Source organism: Fonsecaea nubica (assembly GCF_001646965.1).
Source record: "Fonsecaea nubica strain CBS 269.64 chromosome Unknown Scaff4, whole genome shotgun sequence".
NCBI classification, from domain to species: domain Eukaryota; kingdom Fungi; phylum Ascomycota; class Eurotiomycetes; order Chaetothyriales; family Herpotrichiellaceae; genus Fonsecaea; species Fonsecaea nubica.
In genome coordinates this window covers 126010-151725 of record NW_019173677.1, presented here as the reverse complement: position 1 = coordinate 151725, position 25716 = coordinate 126010, and the positions used below count along the sequence as shown (strand labels likewise).

The 25716-nt window shown below is 52.8% G+C and overlaps 10 protein-coding genes across 10 annotated transcripts; 5 read left to right on the top strand and 5 right to left on the bottom strand.

Moving 5' to 3' along the window:
• Nucleotides 1-949: 949 nt before the first annotated feature.
• AYO20_00979 (hypothetical protein) lies at nucleotides 950-1678 on the bottom strand (the record flags this gene model as incomplete). The annotated part of the gene is made up of 1 exon (XM_022639286.1): nucleotides 950-1678. One exon carries the CDS (start codon nucleotides 1676-1678, stop codon nucleotides 950-952), a length of 729 nt encoding a protein of 242 aa, XP_022504594.1.
• Nucleotides 1679-2767: 1089 nt separating this feature from the next.
• On the top strand, nucleotides 2768-3744 carry AYO20_00978 (hypothetical protein; the record flags this gene model as incomplete). The annotated part of the gene is made up of 2 exons (XM_022639285.1): nucleotides 2768-2787; nucleotides 2844-3744. The coding sequence occupies 2 exons, from the start codon at nucleotides 2768-2770 to the stop codon at nucleotides 3742-3744; spliced, it is 921 nt and encodes a 306-aa protein (XP_022504593.1).
• A 491-nt stretch (nucleotides 3745-4235) lies between these two features.
• On the bottom strand, nucleotides 4236-6444 carry AYO20_00977 (hypothetical protein; the record flags this gene model as incomplete). The annotated part of the gene is made up of 11 exons (XM_022639284.1): nucleotides 4236-4411; nucleotides 4482-4573; nucleotides 4648-4742; nucleotides 4911-4963; nucleotides 5017-5239; nucleotides 5299-5424; nucleotides 5477-5564; nucleotides 5628-5813; nucleotides 5869-5947; nucleotides 6001-6110; nucleotides 6167-6444. 11 exons carry the CDS (start codon nucleotides 6442-6444, stop codon nucleotides 4236-4238), a joined length of 1506 nt encoding a protein of 501 aa, XP_022504592.1.
• Nucleotides 6445-7524: 1080 nt separating this feature from the next.
• Nucleotides 7525-9213, top strand: AYO20_00976 (hypothetical protein; the record flags this gene model as incomplete). Its single annotated transcript, XM_022639283.1, has 1 exon — nucleotides 7525-9213. One exon carries the CDS (start codon nucleotides 7525-7527, stop codon nucleotides 9211-9213), a length of 1689 nt encoding a protein of 562 aa, XP_022504591.1.
• Nucleotides 9214-9798: 585 nt separating this feature from the next.
• On the top strand, nucleotides 9799-10797 carry AYO20_00975 (hypothetical protein; the record flags this gene model as incomplete). The annotated part of the gene is made up of 1 exon (XM_022639282.1): nucleotides 9799-10797. One exon carries the CDS (start codon nucleotides 9799-9801, stop codon nucleotides 10795-10797), a length of 999 nt encoding a protein of 332 aa, XP_022504590.1.
• Nucleotides 10798-12000: 1203 nt separating this feature from the next.
• AYO20_00974 (hypothetical protein) lies at nucleotides 12001-12724 on the top strand (the record flags this gene model as incomplete). The annotated part of the gene is made up of 2 exons (XM_022639281.1): nucleotides 12001-12603; nucleotides 12656-12724. 2 exons carry the CDS (start codon nucleotides 12001-12003, stop codon nucleotides 12722-12724), a joined length of 672 nt encoding a protein of 223 aa, XP_022504589.1.
• Nucleotides 12725-12778: 54 nt separating this feature from the next.
• AYO20_00973 (hypothetical protein) lies at nucleotides 12779-14107 on the bottom strand (the record flags this gene model as incomplete). Its single annotated transcript, XM_022639280.1, has 1 exon — nucleotides 12779-14107. One exon carries the CDS (start codon nucleotides 14105-14107, stop codon nucleotides 12779-12781), a length of 1329 nt encoding a protein of 442 aa, XP_022504588.1.
• Nucleotides 14108-14555: 448 nt separating this feature from the next.
• AYO20_00972 (hypothetical protein) lies at nucleotides 14556-18440 on the bottom strand (the record flags this gene model as incomplete). Its single annotated transcript, XM_022639279.1, has 1 exon — nucleotides 14556-18440. One exon carries the CDS (start codon nucleotides 18438-18440, stop codon nucleotides 14556-14558), a length of 3885 nt encoding a protein of 1294 aa, XP_022504587.1.
• A 2000-nt stretch (nucleotides 18441-20440) lies between these two features.
• On the top strand, nucleotides 20441-21319 carry AYO20_00971 (hypothetical protein; the record flags this gene model as incomplete). Its single annotated transcript, XM_022639278.1, has 1 exon — nucleotides 20441-21319. The coding sequence occupies one exon, from the start codon at nucleotides 20441-20443 to the stop codon at nucleotides 21317-21319; it is 879 nt and encodes a 292-aa protein (XP_022504586.1).
• A 250-nt stretch (nucleotides 21320-21569) lies between these two features.
• Nucleotides 21570-24886, bottom strand: AYO20_00970 (hypothetical protein; the record flags this gene model as incomplete). The annotated part of the gene is made up of 4 exons (XM_022639277.1): nucleotides 21570-23528; nucleotides 23582-24441; nucleotides 24488-24709; nucleotides 24778-24886. 4 exons carry the CDS (start codon nucleotides 24884-24886, stop codon nucleotides 21570-21572), a joined length of 3150 nt encoding a protein of 1049 aa, XP_022504585.1.
• Nucleotides 24887-25716: the final 830 nt, after the last annotated feature.

Below are 25716 nucleotides of genomic sequence, written 5' to 3'. Positions count from 1 at the left end.
TATTTATGAAGGGGAATAGGTCTGGGACTAGGACTAGGACTTCTCAAGGGATCTCTTTCTCTGTGTGTAACTAGATAATTAGCTTTTCCAATGCAATGGTTTTCTCCATCCCTCTATCTATCTGTTGGATTTCTGTTTGAGTTGGCAGGGAAGGACCCAACTAGACGAGCCAGATCAAGTTAAGTAGACAGGTGGGCGATACTAGGGCGTTGATGGTATACTCGGTATATCCCTGATACCTCGTACTCGTGCCTACCGAGTACGTACCTTAGGTACCACAAGACAAGGCACGGACCAATGGATCGGGTGAGACGAGATGCGATAAATGAGCACTTCACCCCGGTATTGTTTCACATTTCAGTACGAGGTACTCGCTAATTTACATTACGGGGTGCGTTTGTTTGTGTTCGATCTGCGGATATGAATATGGATATAGATATGGACATGGATTCTGTACTGTACGAGGACAATCAAACAGTCAAACCGTGGCCCGAGGCAACGCAGTCGGCTTGCCTTCCTTATAGATTGCTTGCTTGTCGTCCCCGTTATTGATTTACATGGCGATAGTAGTCCTCCTTAATAATGCTCGGAGTGCTGACGACAGAAAGCTTTTAAGGTATGAGATTGATTTGGATTTTCCATGTCATTCATCTGGGCTCAATCAATCTGCGTAAATATGTACTCGGAATATACCAAGCTGTGCATGAATTCATCTCTCTTAAAATTCCCTTTTCCTCCGTAACATAGACTCGTGGATATATATGTAAGCAAGAAACCAGCCCTTCCATATGTGTGGGTATACCGTCGTTGCGCCCGTCAATGCCAATGTCCCGCCCTCTTCTCATCCCTCATTGCGTAGTCATGTAAACATCGTCAATATTCTGCCATCTCTCCGATAAGATAACAAAAGATTCCACGGGGCTCAATCAGATCCTCTCTCATTCTCGCGTCAGTCTTCCACGACCACGATCTTCTGCGCCCTCCTCGTATGCCTCACAGTTCTGACCTGCCTGACAGGCGGTGGTCTGACAAAGGTCTTTTGCGTCTTTGTGACCATGACCCGCGTTCCCGGGTAGTTTCCTCCGCCGACAAAAGTGAGATTTGCCGCAGGTCTGCGGGGGTAAGGGTCGATGACAACCACAGGCGGTTTGCGCCGCCGCGAGTGACTGGACGATGACGAGGAGGAGGACGAGGATCCCGCATAGTATCGTCGGGGCCGGTAGCTGCGGAACCAGCAGATACATAGAAGGACGAGTAAGAGAACGCCGAAGAAGGCGCCGAGCACAATGCCGCCCACAACGCCGGGGGCCAGGCCCTGATGGTCGTGGTCATCGACGACAATGACACCCGCGGGCGTCGTTTCGATAGGAATCAAGCTGGTCGTGGTAGGGGTGACAACGATAGGCGTCGGACACCACGATGAGGAAGACGTAACTACCCATTCACAGGCACAGTCCGTCGTCGCGGTATAGCTCGTAATCCATCCAGATTGTGTCGACCAACTCGTCGCCCATTCTTCATAGGATGATGTGGTCCATTCTTGCGCGGGAGTCGATGTGCTCCAGACCTGCTGCGAGACGCTCGTCCAGCTTTCCCACTCAGTCTGCGCAGTTGTCGTTTGCACGACGGGCGACCACTCCGATTGCGGGTCTGGCGACCTCTGCTGGATCAATGGCATGGAGACGGAGGAAAATGAGGGCGAGGGAATAGATGGGCAACTGGATGATGTTCACGGGGTCGAAATTGCATCTGCGCAAGGACACAGCATTGGGAGGTGAGCTGCGTAAAGGTCTGAGGATAGGAAACAAAGCACTCAAACCTGCAGTCCAAGCTCCTCGGGGGTGGGATTGGTACCGAGTGGTTTGGGTAAGTAGTTGGACTGGATCAAGAGCTGACGAACGCACGGACTTTTGAGACACACTTGCATGCATGATGCATGTCGGTCATGCGTGGGCATATGATAGATTCTCTTCCTCTCACCACTACGCATGACGATGGCGGCGGCGTGTGCACCAGCCTCCTATGTTTTCTCTAAGAGGGGAGTGCTGTTTTTGATCAAATGCAGGCGGCTGGAAGCTTTTTAGGGAAGGAGGGGCAGGGATTGTGCCTTGTCGGCGGGGCTTCAAGCTGATGCCGGGAGCAAATCGGCGGGAGAGGGGCAGGGATAGTAATTAAAGCTCCTTATAGGTGGGGGGCAACAGTAATGGTAGGCATGGCCATCGGCTTGGTACGCTCCACATAGTGGGGAGGGGATGGCGGGGCTTCGGTAGGCGTGGCGTGGTAGGGCTAGTGGCCTTGCGTGAACCCTTTGCCGATTATTGCCAATTAACCAAGTTAGGGCCTAGAAGCTCGTCCCAGAACGATTATGTCCCAGGCTTGCCAAGGTAGAGGTACAAAGTCACGAGTCTAGTTCTATTGAGGCACCTGCGACATCTCCTCATCCTCAGACTCAGCCTCAGCGCCCTGCATGCCATTTCATGTTCTACTGTAAGGCTGCCGAATGATAAAACACCACATACAAAGTACCATCCCACATGCAGTTGGCTCGGTTGAACACGTCACTTCATGTCGTGTCACTGTGAAAGTCTGAAACCATTCGTCCTTTGATGCAGCCTGCCTGGCGAACGCATGTGGAAGCTCTTTAACCCCCATACTATGCTTGTTGCACACGCAGGATGTTAATATCGCAGTTTGACCTGTAAGTTTCTTCGATCTGCCTCTCTCCTCTTGAATCGCGTCTTTTGCTATGCCGTTTGGTGCCGCAGCCATGGATATTGCCTACGAAAGGTATGTTTATCGACGCATGATCTCCCTCGCCAGCTTTGATTTCTCATGCTTGACAGCTTTGTCGATTCGGAACCTTTTAAATTCCTCGTTGGTCCAACAGCAAAACCTTTCTACATGCATGGCAGACTTGCTACAAAGCTGTCTGACCGCATGGCTGCCCTGTTCGGAGGAGGCATGAAGGAAGCACAGAATCGATATGCATTGTTGAAGGATACGGATGAAGAGACTTTTGTTCGCGTCATCCAATTTGCCTATACAGGTGACTATGCTGTCGCCGAGCCAAAGTCAGATAGCGTTCCCTCCACAGCAGACAATGACGATGATATCCCTGCTCCACCAGCTGAAGAACCAGTCTCCTGTGACGACGCTCCAACCGCGGAGCCTGCTCAAAGTTTGGGCTTCTGGGGCGAGAGTTGCTCCTACAAGAAGAAAAGCAAGAAAGGCAGAAAGAATAACGCCTTCTATTCAGAAACCTTCGAAGACACTGGTTCTCCAAACCCCTTCGAAAATGGGAGGTCAAAGGGTGAAAAGGCGTGGGACTCTTTCAAGACCAAAGCACACTTAAAGGGGATTATGTGCTGGGATCCGGAAGTCAATGAAGACCAACATCAGGATTACACATCTGTCTTCCTGTGTCACGCCAAACTCTACGTCTTTGCCGACCAGTATTTCATTGAGCCGCTCCAGGAACTGGTCCTACAGAAGCTCCGACTCACCTTGTCAAGATTCAAGCTGCATCAGCAGCGGGTCGGCGACGTTGTCGAGTTATTGAAGTACACCTATGCAAACACTCCGTGTCGTGACCCGAAGATTGACCAATTACGCGATCTGATCTCTGACTATCTGGTCTGCCATATTGAGAAGATTGTACACCATGTGGAATTCATAAAGTTGCTTGATAATGGTGACGTGACGAAGGACTTCCTTCCCAAGCTGGTGGCACTACGGTTGGATTGAGACAGGAATAGCTAGTTATCATAGCGGTAAAAGGGCGGGAAAGGGGAAAAGGGTTCTCGACAGCTTTCCAACAAGAGACAAACATTGACCGGCCGGAGGCACCTCCATCAACGGGAGAGAATCCAATAACCCACATTCATGCTGTGATACCTGTTGCGCGGGCCTCGACCTCACGTAGGATTCAGCCAACTTCCCCCACACCGCCCCCTTGTAATGAAACGCGAGTCTCGACCGTACCATCTAGATGAGGTATATTTGGGTGGTCCCCCCTGGTCAAAATTATCATTGTGCCTGTCCTGCCCAGTGGTGATTCTAATGATTTCCTACCATTTCCCAGTTCCACAACAGTGATTGGATTGAGCACCTTCACAACGTTCGGGAGCCCTGTATATTTTATAACTTGAAATGGAACCTTGAAAAAAATAAAAAAAGAGAGACCTTATCCCTTCACTGACCACGCGTGACATCAGGGGCTTCTTTGCAGAATAAAATCATGCACTATCCACATCGCCAGCCTGAAACCCAGTCGGGACACTGTAAGGGTCGGCAATCGGACCTCTCTTGACAGGCGAGGCGTAGACGGTCACAAACGTATTGTTGGAATGGCCCGGCAAGACTCCAGTGCGCAAGAAGCGCTTCGCGATCGCGGTCGAGGATTCAGCGGGCACTATCGAAAAGGAAGGGCCTGGTTAGTTCTCCCTAGAAAGGGAAAACGCAAGGCAATAGACGGCACTTACGGTTGAATGAAACATGGTCATCGCCATGCCGAACAACCAGATGACCATTCGGAATGTCGGGCATCGTCATCGTAGTCCATTCTGTTGGTGCGCTGTGTCATGTGAAGCAAGTTTGTCAGAAGATTGCCTTTGAGCTCTAATGGTTTGCGCCTGGGTCAAAACCTACCTGCCATCGAAATCCGCCGTGACGACCAGCATGGGGATTTCCGTGCGGATTGGTACCAATGGCGCTGTGTCGAACGGCCAAGCTGAGCAAGCAAGCTGGACCGTGTCAGCGTCAAGTTCAAAAACACTCATTGGTAGTGACAAAACTGACTTGTGCTAGCCAAGTTGTTGTTTGACCGAAGTTGTTGGTATCAAGCTATGATCAAATCTTGGTCAGCCCTTCGTCCTATAACTGAATCAAGCAGCTTGAGACACAGTTCTTACCGCTAGACCAGCGTTCAAAGATTTTTGAAACCCAGAAAACGTTGTAGTCAAAGCTGTGTATCCGTCAGACCAGCTATCATTTATTCGCAGAAGGACACCCACGCACGAGAGTCACCGCACTCCAGAACATAAGCAACAATGCTCCCGGCCGTCAATGCTTGTTGGGGCAAAGCGTCCAAAGCGCTGATATTCATCGACAACGCGGCAATCAAGTCGATAATCTGAGGAAAGTCGGGCTGATCTTGGAGCAGCCCGGTGATGGTTGCTTGAATGGCCCAGACAGTGTCGATAGATGAGTTGGAGGCTGTCTTCATGATTTCACGGTATGCCTGACAAATGTTAGCGAATAATTCTGTTAGACACAATCTCCAGAGACTATGGCACCCACTTCTGGAACACTGCCTTTGCCTGCACCACTGAAGGGGCACGACGAGTTGTTCTGGCAATATGCATCTGCTCTCAGTAAGACCCGATTTGCGGCTGCCATCTCATTTTCGGCTTGTTGAGAAGGACACTGCAAAGTAATTATTAGTTGTCAACGTAAGCTACAAACCTGGTGCACTTACAACTCCGTGAGGCACCACCGCGTCCAGCACAAAGTGGCCCACAGAATCGGGATATGTTTGAGCGAACTGTAAAGCTCGATAACTCCCACTGTGGACGCCTGAAGTTAGTTGGAGTCGTTGCATCCAGGAGTACAAAGGAGACTCGACTCACTAAGAAGCGCCGATAAAGTGGATTTTCTCGTAGCCTAGGGCCTGACGGATCTGATTGTAGTCCTGAACAACCTCTCGTGTGCCGACATGCCCAACGATTCCCGGAGGTGAACTTGAATCGACCCACGACTGTATGGCGGCGGCAGCAATCTCTTTCGCAGTATTAAATTCATCCTGAGACGTCGGGCTTTTGAGTGTTATGCTTCGGGACTCTCTCACAAAGGATAGGCGGAGGGACTCACTAGGGGTTGAACAAGGGCAGAACTGTTTCCAGCGAAACGTTCAGGGGATTGGAGCTGTAGGTACCACGAATATCCATCACTAGAAGAAAAAATATTAGTTTCAGTTGACTAGAAGTGGCCGGGGTTGAGTACTCATCAAGTCGTAGTCTGTCAAGTCCGAGAAATCAGGAATGAATGGGGAGGTAATGTTGAGTGCAAGATTCCACGCGTGTACGACTGCATTATCCGAGCCACCTGGACAGCTTATGTTGGGTCAACTTTTTTTGAAGACAGACAGCTTTTCCGAGGGTAGACGAACAAGAAGATAACGCCTCTCGGCTGAGCCGGCCGGTGCATAGCCAGGCCCAGAGTGATATTGTTGCTCTCGCTTAGTGGCTTGGAGTAATCCATTGGCACAACAAGCAGGCCGCATTTGAGCGTCGAGGGGAGGTGTTGAAGGTCAACGCCGGTGGCATTGAAAACATCGCTGGGTGGAACGTGCTCGCTACAGTCAGTCCAGAGGATTTCTGGGTGGCCTGCTGCCAAGGTAATGGAGAAGCAGAAGAGTGCAGTCGCCCATCCACAAGAGGTACGCATTTTGAGACAAGGAGCCAAGGTTGGAGAACTGTCATGAATAACGGTCCGACGGATTTTATATCTTGTCAGTCCACAAGGCGACTACCCTTGTCCTGAGGAACAATAGAAACACTGTGTTGGAGCCGGTGAATGCGCGTCCCACCATTTCGGATGCGTACTTCCTTCAGGTGAAGGCATTGCGAACAGTCCAATCGCGAGAATGGATGTGCATAGGTCAATCTGCTTCAGTAACGGAGGGTGAGGCTGACCCGCCTCGAGTGTAGGGGATGCGGCGGAGTCAACAATTCCCGTTACTCGTTATTACTGAGGCATTTGAACACGCATGGTGTCGAGCGAATCTCGCGAAGAGAGTAGTAGCACGGGGCCGTGGCAGTCTGCGAAGATGTCTTTTCAGGTCGAGATCGACAATCTCAGTGCGTTGGCGTGGTACCTGAAAATAACCGACGAGGCTGCACCGTAGAGGTGGTCATTGTATGGACTGGCTCGGGAGTCACGCCCGCGAAAGGCTTAGCGCTCTCGGCGTGCCGACTGACGGCTCGGACCCATTCCGCCACCCCGCGAGCTTCCCGAAACATCAGCCTGATGGCCCCTGGATTAGGACGTGGGGACGATACTCGAACATGACCTATTACCTGCTACTCTCCCTACCTGAAGATCTGAGCACCCAGGCACCCGCCTCACCGCATCCTCTCGTGTCCCCTCGCCGTCACACCCATGGCCGGGCCAGTAGCGCCACAGCAGAGGCAAAGAGTGCTGTTTAGCCCCGAAGCTTCCTGCAGTACGATTGTTTGCTTGTCGCCTATTGTGCCAGCCTGTGTCATGCCTTGCACTTTAGCTTGCGATGCCGTCGACCAAGCAAGTCAAGCATCGTGCATATACAAGAACGGGCTGCAAAACCTGCAAGTGAGTTCCATCCGTTTTGTCAAAATCCAATCCATTGCCCCAACCCGATACCTGGTCAGCCTCGCATGTACCGAGTTTCAGCGGGCGCTGGTTGTAGTTGCGCCTTTGTACACGAAACCACTCCCAGCGCCCTCATTGACAAACAATCGCAGGATCCGCAAGGTCAAATGTGACGAAATGAAGCCACAATGCCAGCGTTGCCTACGGCGCGGTCGAATCTGTGATGGATATGTCGAGGTTGCAACGAAACGTGAAAAGACGGAATCCTTCACGTTTGTCAATTACCTAAACCACGGACCGTCGTTGTCTGAAGCCCTTTTCCTACAAGACACACGACAACGACGGGCGTTCGAATTCTACCAGCTGCGATCGTCTCTGGAACTGTGTGGTCCTTTTCAGGAAGAGACGGAAGTCTGGAACAGGCTGCTACTGCAGGCCGCCTACCATGAACCCGCTATCCGCCATGCTGTCTGTGCTCTAGGAGGCTTTCACCAAGAATATGAAGATGAGGCTTTGCATGCTTCGGGGTTTTTGAAGACTGGCCTGGAGCAATACTCGTCCGCGATCAAAGCTCTCGTCGCAGCAAACGAGGACCTGAGATGCATGGAGGTGACCTTGATAGCTTGCATCGTGTTCACGTTCTGCGAGCTTCTACAGGGACATCTCGGCTCAGCCAAGGCTCATGTGCACAGTGGTTTGAGACTCCTCGACACGTATGGAGCCGTCTCTAGAGAACTGGACCGAGCCGAAGTCACAAATGCTAATCAACAGCGACCATACTTTCCGCTCTCCATCCTGACCATTCTGTTTAGACGCCTGGAACGCCAGCTGGCAGAAATCGGGCAACAAACTGTGCATACAGCTCGCCACTCTCTGGGTGGTCTGCATCCCCATCTACCAGTTCGGTTTCAGTCCATATCAGCTGCCACTGAATCCCTCGAAATCATCGTGGATCGGCTCACCGGAGTGACACTGGAAGCGACCACTAAACAACTGGACAAGTCTTCTAGTGAGATGGCAGCGTTACGTGACACCTGGTACTTGCCACTTTCGCAACAACTCGATCATTGGAAAAAGGCCTTTGATAGGATTTCATCTCCAGACTCGACACGCAGTCCAGCCCGAGCGAGTCACCACCGTGAAGCAGCTCTGATTCTCCGACTCTGGTACCTTGTGAGCCGCCTCTTTCTACTGCTAGATTCTCCGAACGAGGTCATGGACTATGATGGATGCATGCCGATATTCCAGTCCATGGTCGATGTTGCTGAAGAATTGCTGCATGTTCAGAACACTGGCGCACGTGAATCGACAGTATCGACCACCAAGTCGCGGAAACGCAAAAAGACACCGGCTCCCATCATTGAGGCATTTGTGGTCCTTAAGCCCAAATGCGACCCATGTGAACTGGAACGTGTTGAGCACGAAGACTTTGGCACATTACGGCCGTCATACTTCTCCCGTCTACCGATCTTGAAGAAAGCGGTTTTCACATGCACGGCCTTGTCCCCAGTACCTCCAGTTTTTTTGATCGCCACTCGATGTCGTGAGCCAAAGTTACGACGTCAGGCATTACAAATTCTGTCCAAGCTCAATCGGCGTGATGGTTTCTGGGACTCAAACCTGGCTGCCGTATGTGCTGAAGCCATCTTGTACTCGGAGGAGCTTCACACCACCGATTTGCACGACCACAGAGGGAAACGCGGGATTCTCATTGAAACTGGATCTGCGCAGAAAATTCCCGTTACTGCTCGAATATACGGCATCCAGCCACGATTTGGTCAAGGGAGATCATTGACTTTGGAGTTTTTGAAAGCGTCACCGCAGGCCAAAATTGAGCAGCATTCGGAAATGAGTCTCCAATATTAGGTTTAATCTGGCACTTATACTGCGGACCGAGTACATGTCTGTCCCCTCAACCGTGAAACGATGTACAGAATATACTAGACAGTCTGATCCATAGTTGGAATCATAGTCATCAATTCACCAGATCGCCATGGCCATCTTCCCAGCCAGCGCAAATATCACCATTGCACCAGAACCCCAACGCGACCCATATCTATCTAGCCCATATAGTACAAGGTGCATCGTCTGCTCTTCAGACAATCGGTATCACCCTCGTCCTAAAGATGGTTAAGCCGGCTGGGTGTTGAATTACCTCGTCTTGGCGCGCAGTCGAAAATACTAAGCGTGAGGCGCATCTTACTTTCTTTGAGGTCTACGTCAGTGGATCTGATCTTTAGGGCGATTGAAACCCCCGCGCTGTTCTCCGCCTTTGGAATATCGCCATGAACAAAAGGATCGAGTCTGACATTTTTCCTCACCTTTATAATAGACCTCCATGCACCAGGTAAGGTACATTTACAGCCCTACTGAACACTAGCTACAGCCCTACTGAACACTAGCTACAGCCCTCATCCAATTTCCGGCACCATTTTCTGAACCCCTCAAAAGATGGCGCCCTCGAGAATCTCGCCAGACCCGCCGTCATCAGAAACACCCGTCGTGGGCCTCACGCCCAAACAGGTCGCCTCGTTCCAGCGCGATGGCTACCTCATAATCCCGTCATACCTGTCACGCGAGACGTGTCAGAACCTCCTCTCCAAGACGCACCAACTGCTGAGCGAGTTCCCGCTCGAGGACCACCCGATGACGAGGTTCACAACGGGGACGGACGACGCGGGCAAGCCAACGGACAAGAAGCACGTGGGGGACGACTACTTCCTGACGTCGGGGGACAAGGTGCGGTTCTTCTTCGAGGAGGACGCGTTCGACGCGGCGACGGGGACGCTGAACAAGCCCAAGGAGAAGGCCATCAACAAGATCGGACACAACCTGCACGGGCTGGTGGCCGAGTTTGGCGCCGTGTCGCACGCCGGCGAGGTCGGCCGCCGCAACGCCGCGATCGCCCGCGACCTAGGCTACCGCGACCCGCGCCTCCTGCAGAGCATGGTCATCTGCAAGCAGCCCGAGATCGGGGGCGCCGTCCCGCCGCACCAGGACAGCACGTTCCTGTACACGCACCGGCCGTCGGCCGTGGGGTTCTGGATCGCCCTCGAGGACGCCCGCGCAGAGAACGGGTGCCTGAGCTTCGCGCCGGGCAGCCACCGACGCGCGCCCATCCGCGACCGCTTCGTGCGCAGGGAAGTCGACGGGTCCGCGGGGACGACGTTTGAGAGTGTGTCCGACGAGGACGGACAATGGCCGCGGGACTTTGAGCACGAGACTCCCTCTGACAAAGAAGAGGAATATGTCCTGGGCGAGGTCGAGGCCGGTAGTCTGGTGCTCATCCACGGCAACATCCTGCACAAGAGCGAGAAGAACACGAGTCAAAAGGGACGCATCATCTACACGTTCCACCTGATCGAGGGCGAGGAGCGCTACGATGACAAGAACTGGCTGCAAGTCCCTGGCGGGCCTGGGGCGTTCACGAAGCTGGACGGGAAGTCATAACCTACAAGAGAAAGGTGGACAATGGGGAAAAGGGATGGCTCGTTTCTCTACCTAGGTATCCAAGGAGAGAAGACAACTCCAAGTTTCTCGCATCGTCTTCTTCTTCTTTTTCTACGCATGTCCTCATTGATGGTGCCAGACGTCCAGACATTCAGGAGAGTGTCTTTACCGATCCTCCTCCTTGCCCATCAGCCCGCCAGCCCGCCATCACCTGCATCTCTCACTCACATTCAGGCACACACTTGTATCCTTCCTCACCCACGCTCGAGCCCCCCGATATGACCAGACCAGACCAGACCATGACCCGTTCTCGTTCTCCATCCTTGGAGTGAATCTACCGTACATGTAATATCCGGCATCGAGCACAAGTGAAACAAAGGACCATGAATTATTTCCAACCCACATCCAGGCGCGTGCCAGAGAAATTAAGAACATTCTGAAAATGTATCAACCAAGAAACGGCGCTTCCGAGCCGTTTGTCGTTTTTGTCTTCTTTTCCCCGGCTCGGAGATAAAACCCCCCCAATGGCCTGCCTAGAGAACATCATGCATCATGTGTGTGTGTGTGTGTGCTTAACGTGCAGAAAACCCAAAAGACCCAAGTCCCAGCCAGCCAGCCAGCCAGCCAGGGAGGGATACATACCTTCTAGGTAGTATTTGATTGGCGTGATTGGGCAGGGCAAAGAGAAAAACTGCCGGTTACTCCATCGTGTCCATTTCCCGACTTCGCCTCTGCCCTTCTGCCCGCAAAAGTCCTGCTTGGTGACGTATGTACCTCTCGTACGACGGGTACAGATCATAATCCATTACCCATTTCCTAAAACCAGTACTACGGGGTATAATAATAATAACAAGAACGATTATTAGTACGGAGTGCCTACCTAGGTACCTTACCTACCCAGCCTACAAGCCTGCCACTTACTTACCAAGGTGGTACATGGTAGGGGAAAATTCTCCGTGGGTGACGACTTCCTTTCCTCTTTTGGGGCAACATCACATTCCGTCCCATTGATTTCGCCTTTAATTTATTTTTATTTTTTGACGAGATATCGTTATTCCTTTCTTTCCTCGTCAATAGGACAGGATAGACTGACAGTTTTCAAATATCTTGTTCTAAAGATTGACACGGCTTCAGCATCAGTCAAGTCGTAATTATCACCCCCTCAACGCTGTCCACTCTCGCCGTGTCTCTAACCCCTCCATAATGTCTCGACCACAACTCCAAACTCGGCCCTCGAGCATCGTCGCACAGCGCAAAACAATCATCCTCATCTCTGGCGGAAATGCAGGAATCGGCTATGAAATCGTCAAGAGGCTCGCCGGCGACAGCCCCAACAACCAAGTCTTGATGGGATGCCGCGACACCCACAAGGGCGAAGAGGCGGTGGCGAGCATGGGCGCCCCCATCAACGTCAACCCCATCCAGCTCGACATCACCGATGACGAGTCCATTGAGCACTGCTTCCTGGCCATCCAGCAGCATTTTGGCAGACTTGACATCCTGATCAACAACGCCGGGACGGCCGCACAGCATCTGGCCCAGGACGCTACGGTACGGCAGAAATTCGACCTCTGCATGAACGTCAACGTCACCTCGACCGCCGTCCTCACCGACAAACTATTGCCACTACTCGAACAGTCTAAGTTGCCCAAGGTCATTTTCATCACTTCCACCCTGGGATCCATACAGACCACTCTAGATCGTGGCATCATGTTCAAGGGACCCTGGTACAATTCGAGCAAATCCGCCGTGAACGCGCTCGCCGTATACTACGCCAAGCTGTACCCGCAATGGAAGGTCAACACGGTGTGTCCAGGGTATCGTGCGACAGGTTTGAACAATGCAGACGTGAACAAAGAGGGATTGCATCCAAAATTGGGAGCTGTCAGGGTTGCCGAGTTGGTGGCGCAAGGGCCTGATGGAGTAACGGGGACATATTCGAATTCCGAGGGTGAGATACCTTGGTGACTTTTGATGTTTCTCATGGGAGAAGATTCTCGCGCTCTTCGGCATCGTCGGGAGTCTCAGTGTATCGATTTCTTGTTGCTCTGCGTGTTAGATAGCTGGACAACTGAAAACTCCAATGACAGCACATGCCGGCGCAAAAGCCGATGGCATCGTTTTTAAACGCAATAAGCAGGCCAGCTGTCACAAGCATCACACTCCATCTTTGCTTCTGTTCTTCGTCTGTGATGTCGGTGTGTCTTGCGCGTGACGCTTCTTTGCCCAGGTCTCGCGCCCGCGGCGTGTTCAGACTCTCTCCGACACTAGCGAGCTCCAGCCCCGCCGCGATGATCATGACCGAGAGGAGTGCCAAAGGGAATCTATGAAGGAGATCTGTAAGGCTTTCACCAAACAGAATGCCCAGTAGGAGTTTGAAACACCCGAGGAAGATGATACTGGCGCCCGAGCGAGCGCCGAATCGGTATTGTGCCGCCAACCCGCCGGAGCCGTGGCACACGGGCATGGCTCCGAACCAGCATCCAAAGAGATTCATGGCCGCGACACTGAGACCGATCGCCGTGACCGAGGGGGTTTCAATGTCCGGGAGGAGATCAGTGGCCAGGTGGGCAACGGCGATGATAGAGTTGAGTGTGGTCAGGGGGAGTTGGCCGATGCCGGCGTCCAGGATCCCCGTTTTCCACTCTTTTCCCGAAGGGGCTTGGGTGTAGGGACGCCACATTTGGAATCCTGGAAGGTGGTGTTTGTCGTGCCCTGTGATTTGGATCAAAGCGAACACGACGCCGACGAGGAACAGGATCAGGGCATAGGGCGTCCGCGGGCGGAGATTGATTGCGAATAGCGCGATGAAGGCCAGGGTCATCCATATGTAGTTGTCTGCCCATGACGGCCTAGTCCACGATAGGGATGACAGCGCTTTGGTGCCCGCGGCGATGATCAAGCTCAGCCCGGCGCCCACCTGGATCCCCTTGACCACGGGGATCGGAATGACCCGTGTGAACCACGACAGGATCCCCGTGACGCTGAACAGCAAGATGCAGCTCGAGACGAAGATGCCCGCAGCGGCCGTCTGGCCTGCCGTCAGGGACTTGAGGATCGCGACGGCGGCGATCGCTTTCATCGGCTGCACCGGAAGGGGGATGCCGAAGAAGGCACCCGTCAAGATGTTGTACACGCCGGTGAAGATGAGCGTGGTCGTCAGGGAAATCTGGTGACCTTCGGCCAGGGCGATCGCAATCGGTAGGAACGTGCCCAAGTCGCCGAGCGAGCCCGAGATCTCGTTCCATGGCTGTCGCCGAAAGGTCGACCAGTTGTGGGAGGCGGCGTGTCGCAGGCGGGATTGGCTCATCGTGGGTTTGGATGTGAAGACTGCTTGGTGTTCGTGTTCATTCTCAAGGTCATGAAAGACGAGAGAAAAGAGAGGCCCGCAGGGATAGAAATAGTCGGCAGGGATGGAGGGCAGATGATGGTGGTGCAGGGATGGACCTCGCGGATAAATGATGGATGAATGATAATCCGAGTTCGCATGTGGCCGACGGCGAGGCTGTTATTTCTCAACCTCCACGGGCGCAGTCAATACACTCCACTCTATCATTTAGCTGTCATTAATTTCTTCATCCTCCAGAATCAATTACTTATCTACCGCGGGTATCTTGTCGTACACACACCATTAATGAGGTTGCCCAGCTATTTTTTCTATAATACAGGCCGCAAAATGTCAAGGCGAAGAAAAGCCCACGCAGCTGTCATCCATTTCACATCCCACTATGTCCCGCAAATACCCAGTTGCCGGGCTCTCAACTCTGGTTGATCATATTTCGGAAGTCATCATTCGTCTTCTTTCCACTTCCTTTCTCTCCGTCTGTAATCGTGCTGTCCTTTTCATGTGCCGCATGTAATATACTCGATCGTTGACCTAGATGTCCCTTCTTTCGAACCCCTGGCTGCGCCGGACGTCTAATTGGACCACCGGCAGAGGTGACAGGAGCTGGAGCGGGGCGTCGAGCAAATTGATCTGTCTTGTGCTCCCGACTCTGCTGCAACATGTCCTTTTCCGTAGTGACTCGGATGTGGCGACCAGGATGGATTTCCAGGTTGTCGAGCTCTATCATGGCTCGGCCAGCATCCGGGATATTCTGAAATTCAATCAACGCGCCCTGATGGTTGGTCTTCAGGATCACCTTGCGCACGGGACCAATCTTTTCCGCCACAGCCTTGATGCGACTCTCATTCACAATGTCAGGCACGTCGCAAATGACAACAGTCCGCTCCCGTCGTTCCTCGATGGCGTTCTGGTCCACGGTCTTCGGCACACTGGAAGTATCAGAAGCTGCGTCCGGGTGCAGCGAGGGAGATTTCGACCTCCCGTTCACGCTTTTACCAGATCGGCCGTCACGTTCGGAAGCCATATTGACAGTAAGTTTCCTGCCCTGAAACTCCTCGCCATGCATGGCCAGAGCAGCCTGCGCCTCCTCCGAACTGGAGTACGTCAGAAAAGCAATACCTCGGTTCCGAGTGGCAATTTTCTGATCCTTGGGAAGTCGGAGATGCTCGATGGATCCATACTTGGAAAAGACCTTTTCAATATCTTCGGCAGTGGCCTTGAATTGTAGCTGACCCACGAAGATCGTCCTGCCATCACTGTTCCGCTCTTGTCTTGAGTGTCGTATCGCTGGGTTGGATATTTTGGCTACTAATTTCAACCCATCAATGTCTTTGTTGTCAAGCTCGGTCGCAGCCTGCGCTTCTGAAGGCCGCTTGAACTCGACATAGCAGAATCGGCGTTTCTTGTTACGTTGGAGAGAAGGAAAGCGAACGTTAACAATCTCCCCGTACGGACGGAACAGATTGCGAACATATAATTCATCAGCGGCAGCAGGGTAATTGGTGACAAAGAGCGTGGATCCAGTGTTGAGAATGACAGAGAGCTCAGCACCTTCAAACTCGCGTCCATCTCGGGACAGAGCGAAAGAAGCCGCGTCGGCATCGTCAAACTCCACAATGACACTGTTTTCTTCGTCTTGTAAAATCTTGACCTGCTTGACAATACCGCAACTGCTGAAATACTGCCGAATTTTTGTCTCGGAGACGTTGGTTGGGATATTTTGCACCAGCACGCTAGCGTGTTCACGATCGCGTTTCGGCTCTTCAATGGAGGGCACATCGGGTTCAATCGATGGCTCTACGGCCTCTTCGTTTCGTCGTCTTTTCTTTCCCTCTTCGTCCTCCGACTCTTCGTCTCGCTTGCGTTTCCCAATGTGAAGACCATTGGCGACTTCCTCTGTCCGACTGGCCACTTCTTGTTCGGCTTGTTCTGTTTGGGCTGCGACCTCTGCTGCATGAAGGGCTTCTTGTTGTCGCCTTGCGGTGAGTTCTTTCTGGACTTTCCGTACCAAGCTTATGGCGTTTTGCAGTTCGTCAGCATCTTCATAGTCCTCACAATGATTCAATAGCGCTTCCATGAGTGGTTCTGGATAGTCTAAGCCGGGATGAAGGAGTCCCTGTTTCAAGACCCCCACAGCAAATGGGGCAGAAGAAAGAGAATCTAACTGGTCGGGCCCTGGTCGTTGGAGCAAGGCGATATGCATGGATTTCTGCATTTCGAACTCGTAATAACGTAGCCAGAACTTGTAATATTTCCCGTAGTCTGCCACCGCATCGTTGAATTGTGCACCTGCATTGTCGAGCCGGCGCTGGGACTTGAGATATTCGACATATTTTCGCTGGAGGCGGAAGGACGGGTCAAATGCGCTTCCGATACCCAACTTCGAAGCAAGACTGTGGACTGCCTCGATAGACGACCGGATTCCCATTTCCGCGACATCAGCGTCTTCTTCAACAGCATCGGGACGTTTGGTCCGCCGCAACAGATAACCACACCACGCATCATGAACGACCAGAGCCTCCTCGATGCCTGCGGCGTCCAGAAGCCCAGTCCTGGTGGCTCTGTGCTTGATGTCCTCGGTTTCATGGAACGGCTGTTCTGCGAGTTCGGAGGACAACATGTACTGTTTCCACAGCGACCCTGACCACGGGCAGTGTTTTGTGGCTCGAGACAAGACGCCTAGCAAATCCGACGTCGGCTTTGACTTCTCGATCAAATAATCGACATGCTCTTCCCATATCGCAGGCACCGAAGGGAAGCGAAGTTCCGCACGTTGATAAAGAGCGTCGACCATGTCGAAGTATGGGTTTCGAACCTCCTGCGTCTTTTTGCCCCTACCTTTCCGCTGTGTCTGTGGCCTGTTTTCCTCTGCACGCTCCCACTCGATGTATTTTGAGAATGCTTGGTACTCGAGAGCAGCATCAGCAGCGTTTTGAGTGTCCAGCAGAGTTGTCTCTAACGCATCTCTGTCACTCCAAATCTTCTTTGCATTCGCAGAGTCCCTGAGATTTGACGCCATGATTTCCTCGTACTGATCTGCCGGTATGTTGGCGGAGACAAAGCTCGAGAACGCCTGGAACGTCTGCTGCCATTCGGCATGTGGTATGCGCAAACGGGTTTCGAACAGTTCGAGAACGGAGGCGGCATCGGCTGAAGACAATTTTTGGGTGACATCGCCAAACCGAACGGCCATGTACTTGTTCCAGACTTCATGACTGCGGGTCATGTCATGCTTTGTTCGTTGCACGGCTTCAGTCCATGTGTCCACGACGATACTCATGTTGAAGACTTCGCGACCATTCAAGCGTTCCGAATCAACGTCGCCCTGCGTGTCTCCAGAAGAGTCGAGAGCCCATTTGTGACAGTACAAGACCCAGTCACCGTAAGTTAACCACAGTCGTGTGCTGCCGTATTCCTCCGTCACCGCCCGCCGACATTTTTCCACAACAGCCCTTCGCTCGTCCGTCGTGTGAGCAAGAATGCTCTCATCCTGAAGCCAATCCAGCCACTGGTCCTCACCAACTGCAAAGAGCTTGTCCAAGTTCTCACGAGCACGCCGAAGGTCGGCGAGGAGGTCGTATTGTCGAGGATCTCCGTGAGCATTTGGGCTGGACGAGGGATATATGTGGTCGACAAAGCCTTGGTGCAAGATTTTGATGATCTCCTTGTGGGTTTCATACGAGGAGGGCGTCTCTTGAACGTGCGCAGCCAGGACAGCCAGTCTTTGTTGGGCCTCGGTGGGGAGAGAAGTGTCGGTGTAGTCCGCTCGTATAACAGTCTGCGGCGTCTCAACCATGTTGATGTCTATGGATGCGCGAGGGTTTGAAGTCGCCCCAGCTGATGTGAGGTGGGGGAAGAGACCCGATGATGAGATTTGGCTATCGGTTGAGTCACGGCTGGGTAGAGTGGGCTTTGAGGAATTAAAGTCTGCCAATGACTCCATAGTCGGCGTGGAATTTGATCTAGGCAAATGAGCAGACGCGGTACCAGCAGGCACGGGGCTGATAAGCGGCGATGAATGCGGAATCTGCTGAGCAGGACTTCTGACATGGGCAGGAATGCTCGATGGTGTTTGAACAGAGCGACCTAAAGGTGAATTCACCAGGCCTGTAGTCCCTGACTGCGCTCTTTGAACATGCCTGAATGGCGACTGCGATTGTGATTGTGGTTGTGAATGCGAATTCGAGGTCGAATTCGAATGGCTCAGGCTCAGACTCAGACTCGGAGTGCCAGTTGACGGAGTGAGTGAACTGGCGCGACCATTGTCTGAGGGAGAAAGAAGAGAATTGATATCCATGGTCGCACGGTTACTGTCTCTTGGTTATCGAGTAACTTGATGTGATGAATGTGCCTGCTCCAACTCTTTCCAACTTGATGATTCCCCAACTCACTAAGGAGGCCATGCTCCTCTTTCAGTGAGGACCTGACAGACCTCCGATAAGAGAAGGCAGGACTTGTGTGGAGGGGCACGAAACAGGGACCGAGGGGGTTGAGATTAAGGCGCGTTTGTGTAGACGAGGAAGCGGAGAGGCGTGGAACGAGGGTCTACCAAAGGGTACCTCGTACACGGGGTGCAGACAGCGTAAAAAGTTAAGGAATGACGAAGGGTCAGAGAGCTAGGAAGCAGGAATATTTTGCTAAACCTCGAGTGCATGAGCTGGATGAAAACTCCGGTCGCTGAGAGGACAGGCAGAGGCTGCATGCGAAAGAGTTGCAGGCTGGGGCTTCGGGCTGGGGCCAGGCTCTTTTCCCTTGGCTAGAAGCTGGTGCCATGGGGGGCTTCCAGACCGTTAGCTCCCCTGCTAGTGGCTATTTGATGGCCCAAGCGATCACTCGGGCTTACCAAAATCCAACCGCAAAATGCCGGGTACCGATTCCGGGCTTACGCCGGCCCTGGTGGTGCCCAACGCATGGTGACGTCCTCTGCCAAGGTGTAACGGTCCGGGGCGGATGGGTCTGAGGGGTTCACTGAGCCACAGGACACGAAGGTACATAATACAGCGTGTATCGAAGGTCAGTCTATACATCTGACCACAGAGATAGGCATTGATCGAAGCTGTGGCGCGCAAACTGCGCGGTCACCTCATGCACGATCAAAGCTTCTATTCATTGGACGTTCGGCCTCTGTTTCCGATATCGTATCGACTTATCCTTGCTCGTGCTTGTTAACCCTGCGACATCTGGAGCCTGTGAACTGTTTCAGAGCAGATCCCTATTTTTATGCTTTATCACTTCAAAGGCCAAGGTTGTCAACCAGTAGAGAAGACGCATGCTTACAGTTGGTGCACTGTCAGTATACCCTCTTGCAGTAGCCCTATTGCGTGCAATCAATGTCGAGCACCGAGACCATCCATCATAGTGAGAGTCAAAAACCCTTCCAAATGCTCAGAGCAAGATTTGAAGGTCTCTAGAAAAGACTCGGTGCTGTTCACAATCCAAAGACTTGCGAGTAGGTTTGGTCGTTAGTCCCTGATACACAATCGCTCTGCTTGATCGAACTTGGTTCTCCTTCAGTGTATCGGATTCTCGGGTAGATTTCGTTGAGATAACCATTAAACAACAACAGCAGCTGTCAAATGCCACTTTGGATTCCAACCAGTACCTATTGGCCGGGTTCGTGCTCAGGCCATAGCAGTCTGCTTTGCCTTCCAGGGTGACGCTTCTCGTGTAGAAGTAGATACTTGGGGATCATGTCGCATGGGTTTTCTCTGGTATCATCGATGTCACGAGAATCATCTCTTCCATCACCAAACGTGGGAGACATTCATTCTTCTTACGTGTCGCCCAACATGAAATTGGTTGTGGTGTAATCGCAGAGGCAGGCGAAAAGGCTCGTCCAGAAAAGGGGCGTGTGTTCGGATATGGGTTTACGTTGTTCCGCTGCCAAGCACTTTTCAACAGCCTCCATCTGGAAAGTCTTCAAGCCAATGTCGCTTGAATTGATTCGCATCGAAACAGCAGTTCCCAATATAACGGAGCTTGCTCTAAGCTCAAGGCCGTCATGATGCACACCCAGCAGATGTCTCTGCGACACATCTGCAGAGGCAAGTCCTCCGTCCCCCTTCATTCCTTATAACCTAAGTTACTGACTGCGTTGTAGCGTGTCGATCACGAACAGATCCTGCACCCCTGGTCGAGCTGTGTCGTCAAACGTCCGCTCTCCAGCTCTCAGCCAGCAGGTCGCTCCATACCTCCAGTGTTCGATATGCCTCTACGGAATCAAGCGCGCCTTCAGCAAAGCCATCTCCCGGCAAAACGACGGAACCCAGTGCGAAGCCAATGACCCCGGCAGAAAGAATGAAGGCTGCAGCTCGAAGAGCCCAGGACAAATTGAGCGAGCAACGGAAAGACTACGAGGCAAACGCTACTCAAGGAGGTCTCGCTCCCTCCAGCGCTTTTGGGGGAGAATTGAAGCGCAAAGCCTTCCAACCGACCGGCCTCCTCGTCGAAGATGCCTTTGAGAAGCGAAATCCGTCAAACATGGAACAAGCTCTCAATCCGCGTCCCGGAGCCCGGTTACGATGGCAGCGCAAGATGGTCATCCGAGAAATCAGACATCGCGGCCGGCTCTCGAAGGAGGTGAAGATCGCCCGGACCGAGCGCAGCCACATGTCTCGATCGCATTTCTTCAAGACTTCGATGAAGAAGCTGGCGCCGCTCGCCCGCCAAATTGCCGGCAAATCCATCGACGAGGCGATTCTTCAGATGAGATTCTCGAACAAGAAAGTCGCCCAGGATGTCCGGCAGCACCTCATCCAAGCGCGGAACGAGGCCATCGTCGTCAAGGGCATGGGTCTGGGCCGCGCGGGATCTGAAAACCAAAACGCAGAGCTCCTGCAAGCAGACCCCAGCGAGACGCCACCACTCCCGCATCAGACACCGTTGAAGACGTACAAAAAGGGCGTCGCCCCCGACCCCACCGACATGTACGTCGCCCAGGCGTGGACCAACCGCGGTCCCTACGGACGAGAACCGGACTACCGCGCCCGAGGACGCATGTACATCATGAGACCGCCACACACGGGCCTCACCGTGCTGTTGAAGGAAGAGAAGACGAGGACGAGAGAAAAGGCTGAGAAGGAGGCGAGGCGGCTGAAGAAGAGGCTGGGCAAGAACATGTGGGTGCATCTGCCCGATCGGCCCGTCACGACGCAGCGCCAGCATGTATTGTGGTAGGGAGAGAGAAAACAACTCTTGTATATGGTGGAGCAGAAGCATTAGTTATTTGTTCCTAGAACGGAAATCTGTAACAAAAATCGTTCCTCATAACGGAATACCCGAAGAAAATTCCGTCTGCTGGCCTCCCATGTCGGGCCTAATACCTACTACGCCTTGATGTTGGATATGGCGCACTATGGCTTTTCCTGTCCGAGCTTTGCGTAACAATCTCATCCTAGCATACCCAGGTGTTATCCCAGTCCCCGCTTCAATCAAAGACATCGACCGCATAGCGCTCGCCCCTCAACTTGTTCCACCACTTCAGGCCGTCTTCGTGCGACAGGTCCTTTCCGGCCTTCTTGGCGCCCTCAACGGCGATCTTTGCAGCGACGTCTGCGATGCCCTTGCCCAGTGCGGCATTGCCGCAAATGTACGCTTTGGCGCCTTCGCCGAACAGTTTGCTGAGAGTCTCCCGCTCACGCCAGAGTCGGTCTTGTATGTATTTGCATCCCTCCGAGTGCTCGGGTTCGCGGCTGAATGCGTAGAACAGCTTGACAGCGCCCTGCTCGGCCCATTCATCCAGCTGTTTGGCGTGCAGGCGGTCTTTGTCATGGTAGCGGCAACCGATGAACAAGAGGGCCTCGCCAAACGCGTCGCGGTTTCCGCCAACGGCGGCGATGCGGACTGCACGTTCCTGGACAAACCCCAAGAAGGGCGCCAGACCCGTGCCTGCACAGGCCATGATGATGGGCGTTTTGGGGTCTAGCGGTAGATGGAAGCTCGCGTGTGATTTCTTGATCATCAACTGCGCTCGTGTGCCCGGCTGCAGGAGCTTGAGGTAGTTTGTTGCGACGCCCATGTGGTTCGTGTCCGCACCGACCACGGAGTATGTGATGCTGACCTTGGTCGGGTCCTGCAGTGGCGAGGACGAGATAGAATACTGTCGTATGCGCATAGGTGGGAGCATAGCGAGGTAGAGAGCAAAGGGGAGCTCGATGCTCGGGTATTTCTCCAGGATTTCCAGGACCGACAAGGGCTCAGTGATGCCCAGGACCTCTTTGCGGACAGATTCATCTTTGGTGTACTTGCTGAGAGTTGCAATGTGTTTACGGCTGGCCGGATTACTCAGTTCCACGTATGCAGCCAACACCCCCGTGATTGCAATGGGTGTTGCTGTTGGAATTGTGGTATGTGCACCTTTGGCCAGTGTCATGATGGCATCCCATGGCAACCCAAACCGGCGGAGCACCCTTGAGATTGTTTTCATGTTGTTGACTGGCAGCAGCGCAAGATAGTCTCCTGCTTCATACGTCATGTTGGTTGGTAACTGGAACTCGGTGTGTCGCTTCTCTGGAATGGAGGGATCGGTCAACAGCTCATTCTCCAGAACCAACGCATCCTGCACATTATGCCGGAGATGTGAAGCACGAGCGCTGGTGCTGATCTCCATGTTCAGAGCTTCCGAGGTCTCGTCAGTACCCCCATCAGCAGATAGAGTACGCCAGAGATTCTCATCTTGCCAGACGTCAAAGTCGTCAAACACTTTGCCCTCGGCGACATCAGACTGTCCACGCTCCACGATTTGTTTTGCTCCTTTAGCGGCCAATTCGGAGTCGATCAGTTTGGGGATTTTCTGAAAAGTGGTGACCCAGTCGTGATGGCCGCAGCCGAAGACAGCAAACTGCACGTTCTTGACCTTTTCAGCATCCACCGTCTTGAGCCATTCCACGAACCCCGCGGCATTGTCGGGAGGATTGCCCTCGTAGCTCGCGGTGATGATTATGACGGGCTGGTCGCTTGGTAGGTGCTCGACAGCAGCATCCAGAGGCTTTACTGAAGCATTAAAGCCTCGATTTCCTGCGCTGTTGGCAAGACCCTGTGCCAGTCCTTCACAGGTGCCCGAGTTAGACCCGTAAAGTATGAGCATTGGCTTGCCCCCTCCACCCACTTTCTTGGCCAACGCACTGCGTTCCTTGTGATGAGCGTCTTCGGTTTGGATACCTGCATACAGTTTTCTCTCCAATGTCACTGGATCGATACCTTCACGCAGAGTGGCTCGTAAGAACAGATTGTCTGGCTTGACGGTCAAGGTCTGCTTGATTTGCAGCTGATATGATGGATCATCCAATCTGATGTTGAAGTTTTGGAGAATGAGAGCGATAGCCAGGATGGCTTCTTGCCATGCAAAAGGGCGCCCAATGCATCCACGAGCGCCGTTTCCGAATGGCTTGCATCCGATTAGCAATATATTCGTTGCTCAATCGACAGATTCAAACTTACCTTCCAAGAGTTGGGTGGCAGCTTCGTAAAGTTCTCTCCATACATTCTTTCTGGCTTGAACTCCTCGGCATCCGCGCCATAGACGACCGGGTCACGGTGGGCTTTTGTAAGGAGGGCGATGATGGGGGAGCCCGGAGGAATGGTGTATTTCCCAGCAAGCACCACAGGCCCAGCCACTGTGTCCAGTGGTTTGAGGGCAAACGCAGGAGCTGTAGGGTTGAGTCGGAGAGTTTCTCTCATGACGGCCTCGATATAAGGTAATTTCGTCAGGTGCTGGACCGTCACCGGACCCTTGCCGACCACTGAATCGACTTCCTCTTGAGCTTTTCGCATTGCTTCAGGGTTCTTGCAAAGCTGGTAGAAGGCAAATGAAAGAAGCCCCGAGGTCGTTTCGTGTCCCGCAATGAGGAAAGTGATGATGTTGTTGATGATACTATCATCTGTCATCCTCTCCCCCGTTTTTGGGTCCTTGCCGAACAGCATCGCATTGAGCAAGTCCTTCTTATCGACCGGGTTTGCTCTGCGGTGATCGACCATCTCCTTGGCGACGGTCCTCATAGTGTCGATGTCTTGATAGTACTGACGTTCGACTGATCTGTTGAGTAATGACCCAATTCTTGTACGTTGAGTCCGGCGCCCGGACTCCAGCAAGAAACCCACCATTGCGTCCACAAAGGGGTGAAGCTTCTCTGAGTAGAAGGAATTGAAACGCTTGTCCATGACACATAGGGCAATAGAGTCCAAGGTCAGTCGAGTAAAATCATCCGTAGCTGCAATCTTCTGCTCAGGCCCACCACGCGCCCACTTTGCAATCAACTGGGTGCCAATATCGTACATCTCGTCGTCTACAAACATCAGCACTGTTTAGAGAAGCAGGAGAGAAGACCATACACATATCGTGAATACCGATCGGACCGAATGCAGGCACGAGAACTCGGTGAGCCACCTCCCAGTCATGTTCACCAGGGTAGGCAGTAAAGAGACCATTTCCTACTCCATTCCGTACTTGTTGCAGTGCACCAGACACAGCCTTGCAGAAGCGCTTCTCATCGCAGACCTCATTGAGGAGTTCGATTGAGCTGATGACATATCTTTCGGTGCCGAGGGTGGTCAATTTGAAGATGGGGCCTTCAAGACGTATGTTAGCACGATGATCAATCCTCGTCTCAGCAAGCGGTTGGCTCCAAGGTACTCACCATATTTGTCGGCCAAGTGCTGAAGACTCTGATTGGCATGGTTTGGGTCAATGTCCAGGACGTTGCCTAGGATGGGAAGTCCGGGCGGCGCGGGGATGGGAGTCGACATGTTGTCGATCTCTTAGCTGGTTTGGGTGGCAGGGAAAATGAGTGTTGTATCGGGCTCAGGCAGATACAAGCTTGAACAAGGCCGAGAGGGAGACAGCGGTATTTAAGCATGACGGAAGTCGATCGAGCTCGAGCTGAGCAGTCTGCAAGGATCGACTATTGACTTTCCGTCTTGGCCTCAGCTGTCGAGACCTTGTTCTGAACATCTGACGTTGTGCGGGAGTTGACATAATGAAGGAGACTGTCCGACATTCTGAGGTTGACTAAGGTGCAGCTACTTCCCTTCGCGGACAGAGGATTCTGTGAGGCCGCGCTGGCTGCTCTCATCTTCCTGCGGGACAACCATCAACAACGTGACACCAGCGATGCGCAGAATCGGATAAATCATCGGCCCGCCAGTTGCATCACATCTCATTGTACCTAGGTAAACACAACACACAGCCTCCACAATACCAGTGAGGACGGTTTGAGGGTCTTCACGGGCCTATCGCATCTGTCCATCCTAATCCTTTCCCGCAACTTTGGCTGCGGCTGTCCCGATGCGAGCGAGACACCCGCCGATTAGCGTATGATGTTCAAAGTACACAGGATTACTCAAGCACCAACTAAGCCGCTCTCGCAAGGTAGAAGCAAAAACAGGAAGGTCAAGTTGTCCCTTGCCCAATTAGATAACGGGTTATTAATGGGTGGATTTAAAACACTCTGCGTGGCATTGGTGCTAATTGAAACTCCAGATTCTTGAATCCGTTTCTGACTCCTTGCGTATCTCGTATCCATCGGGAAGTGGCCGCTTTTAAAAGCCTCCCGCCAATCCCTGCCTGATCAGGCACA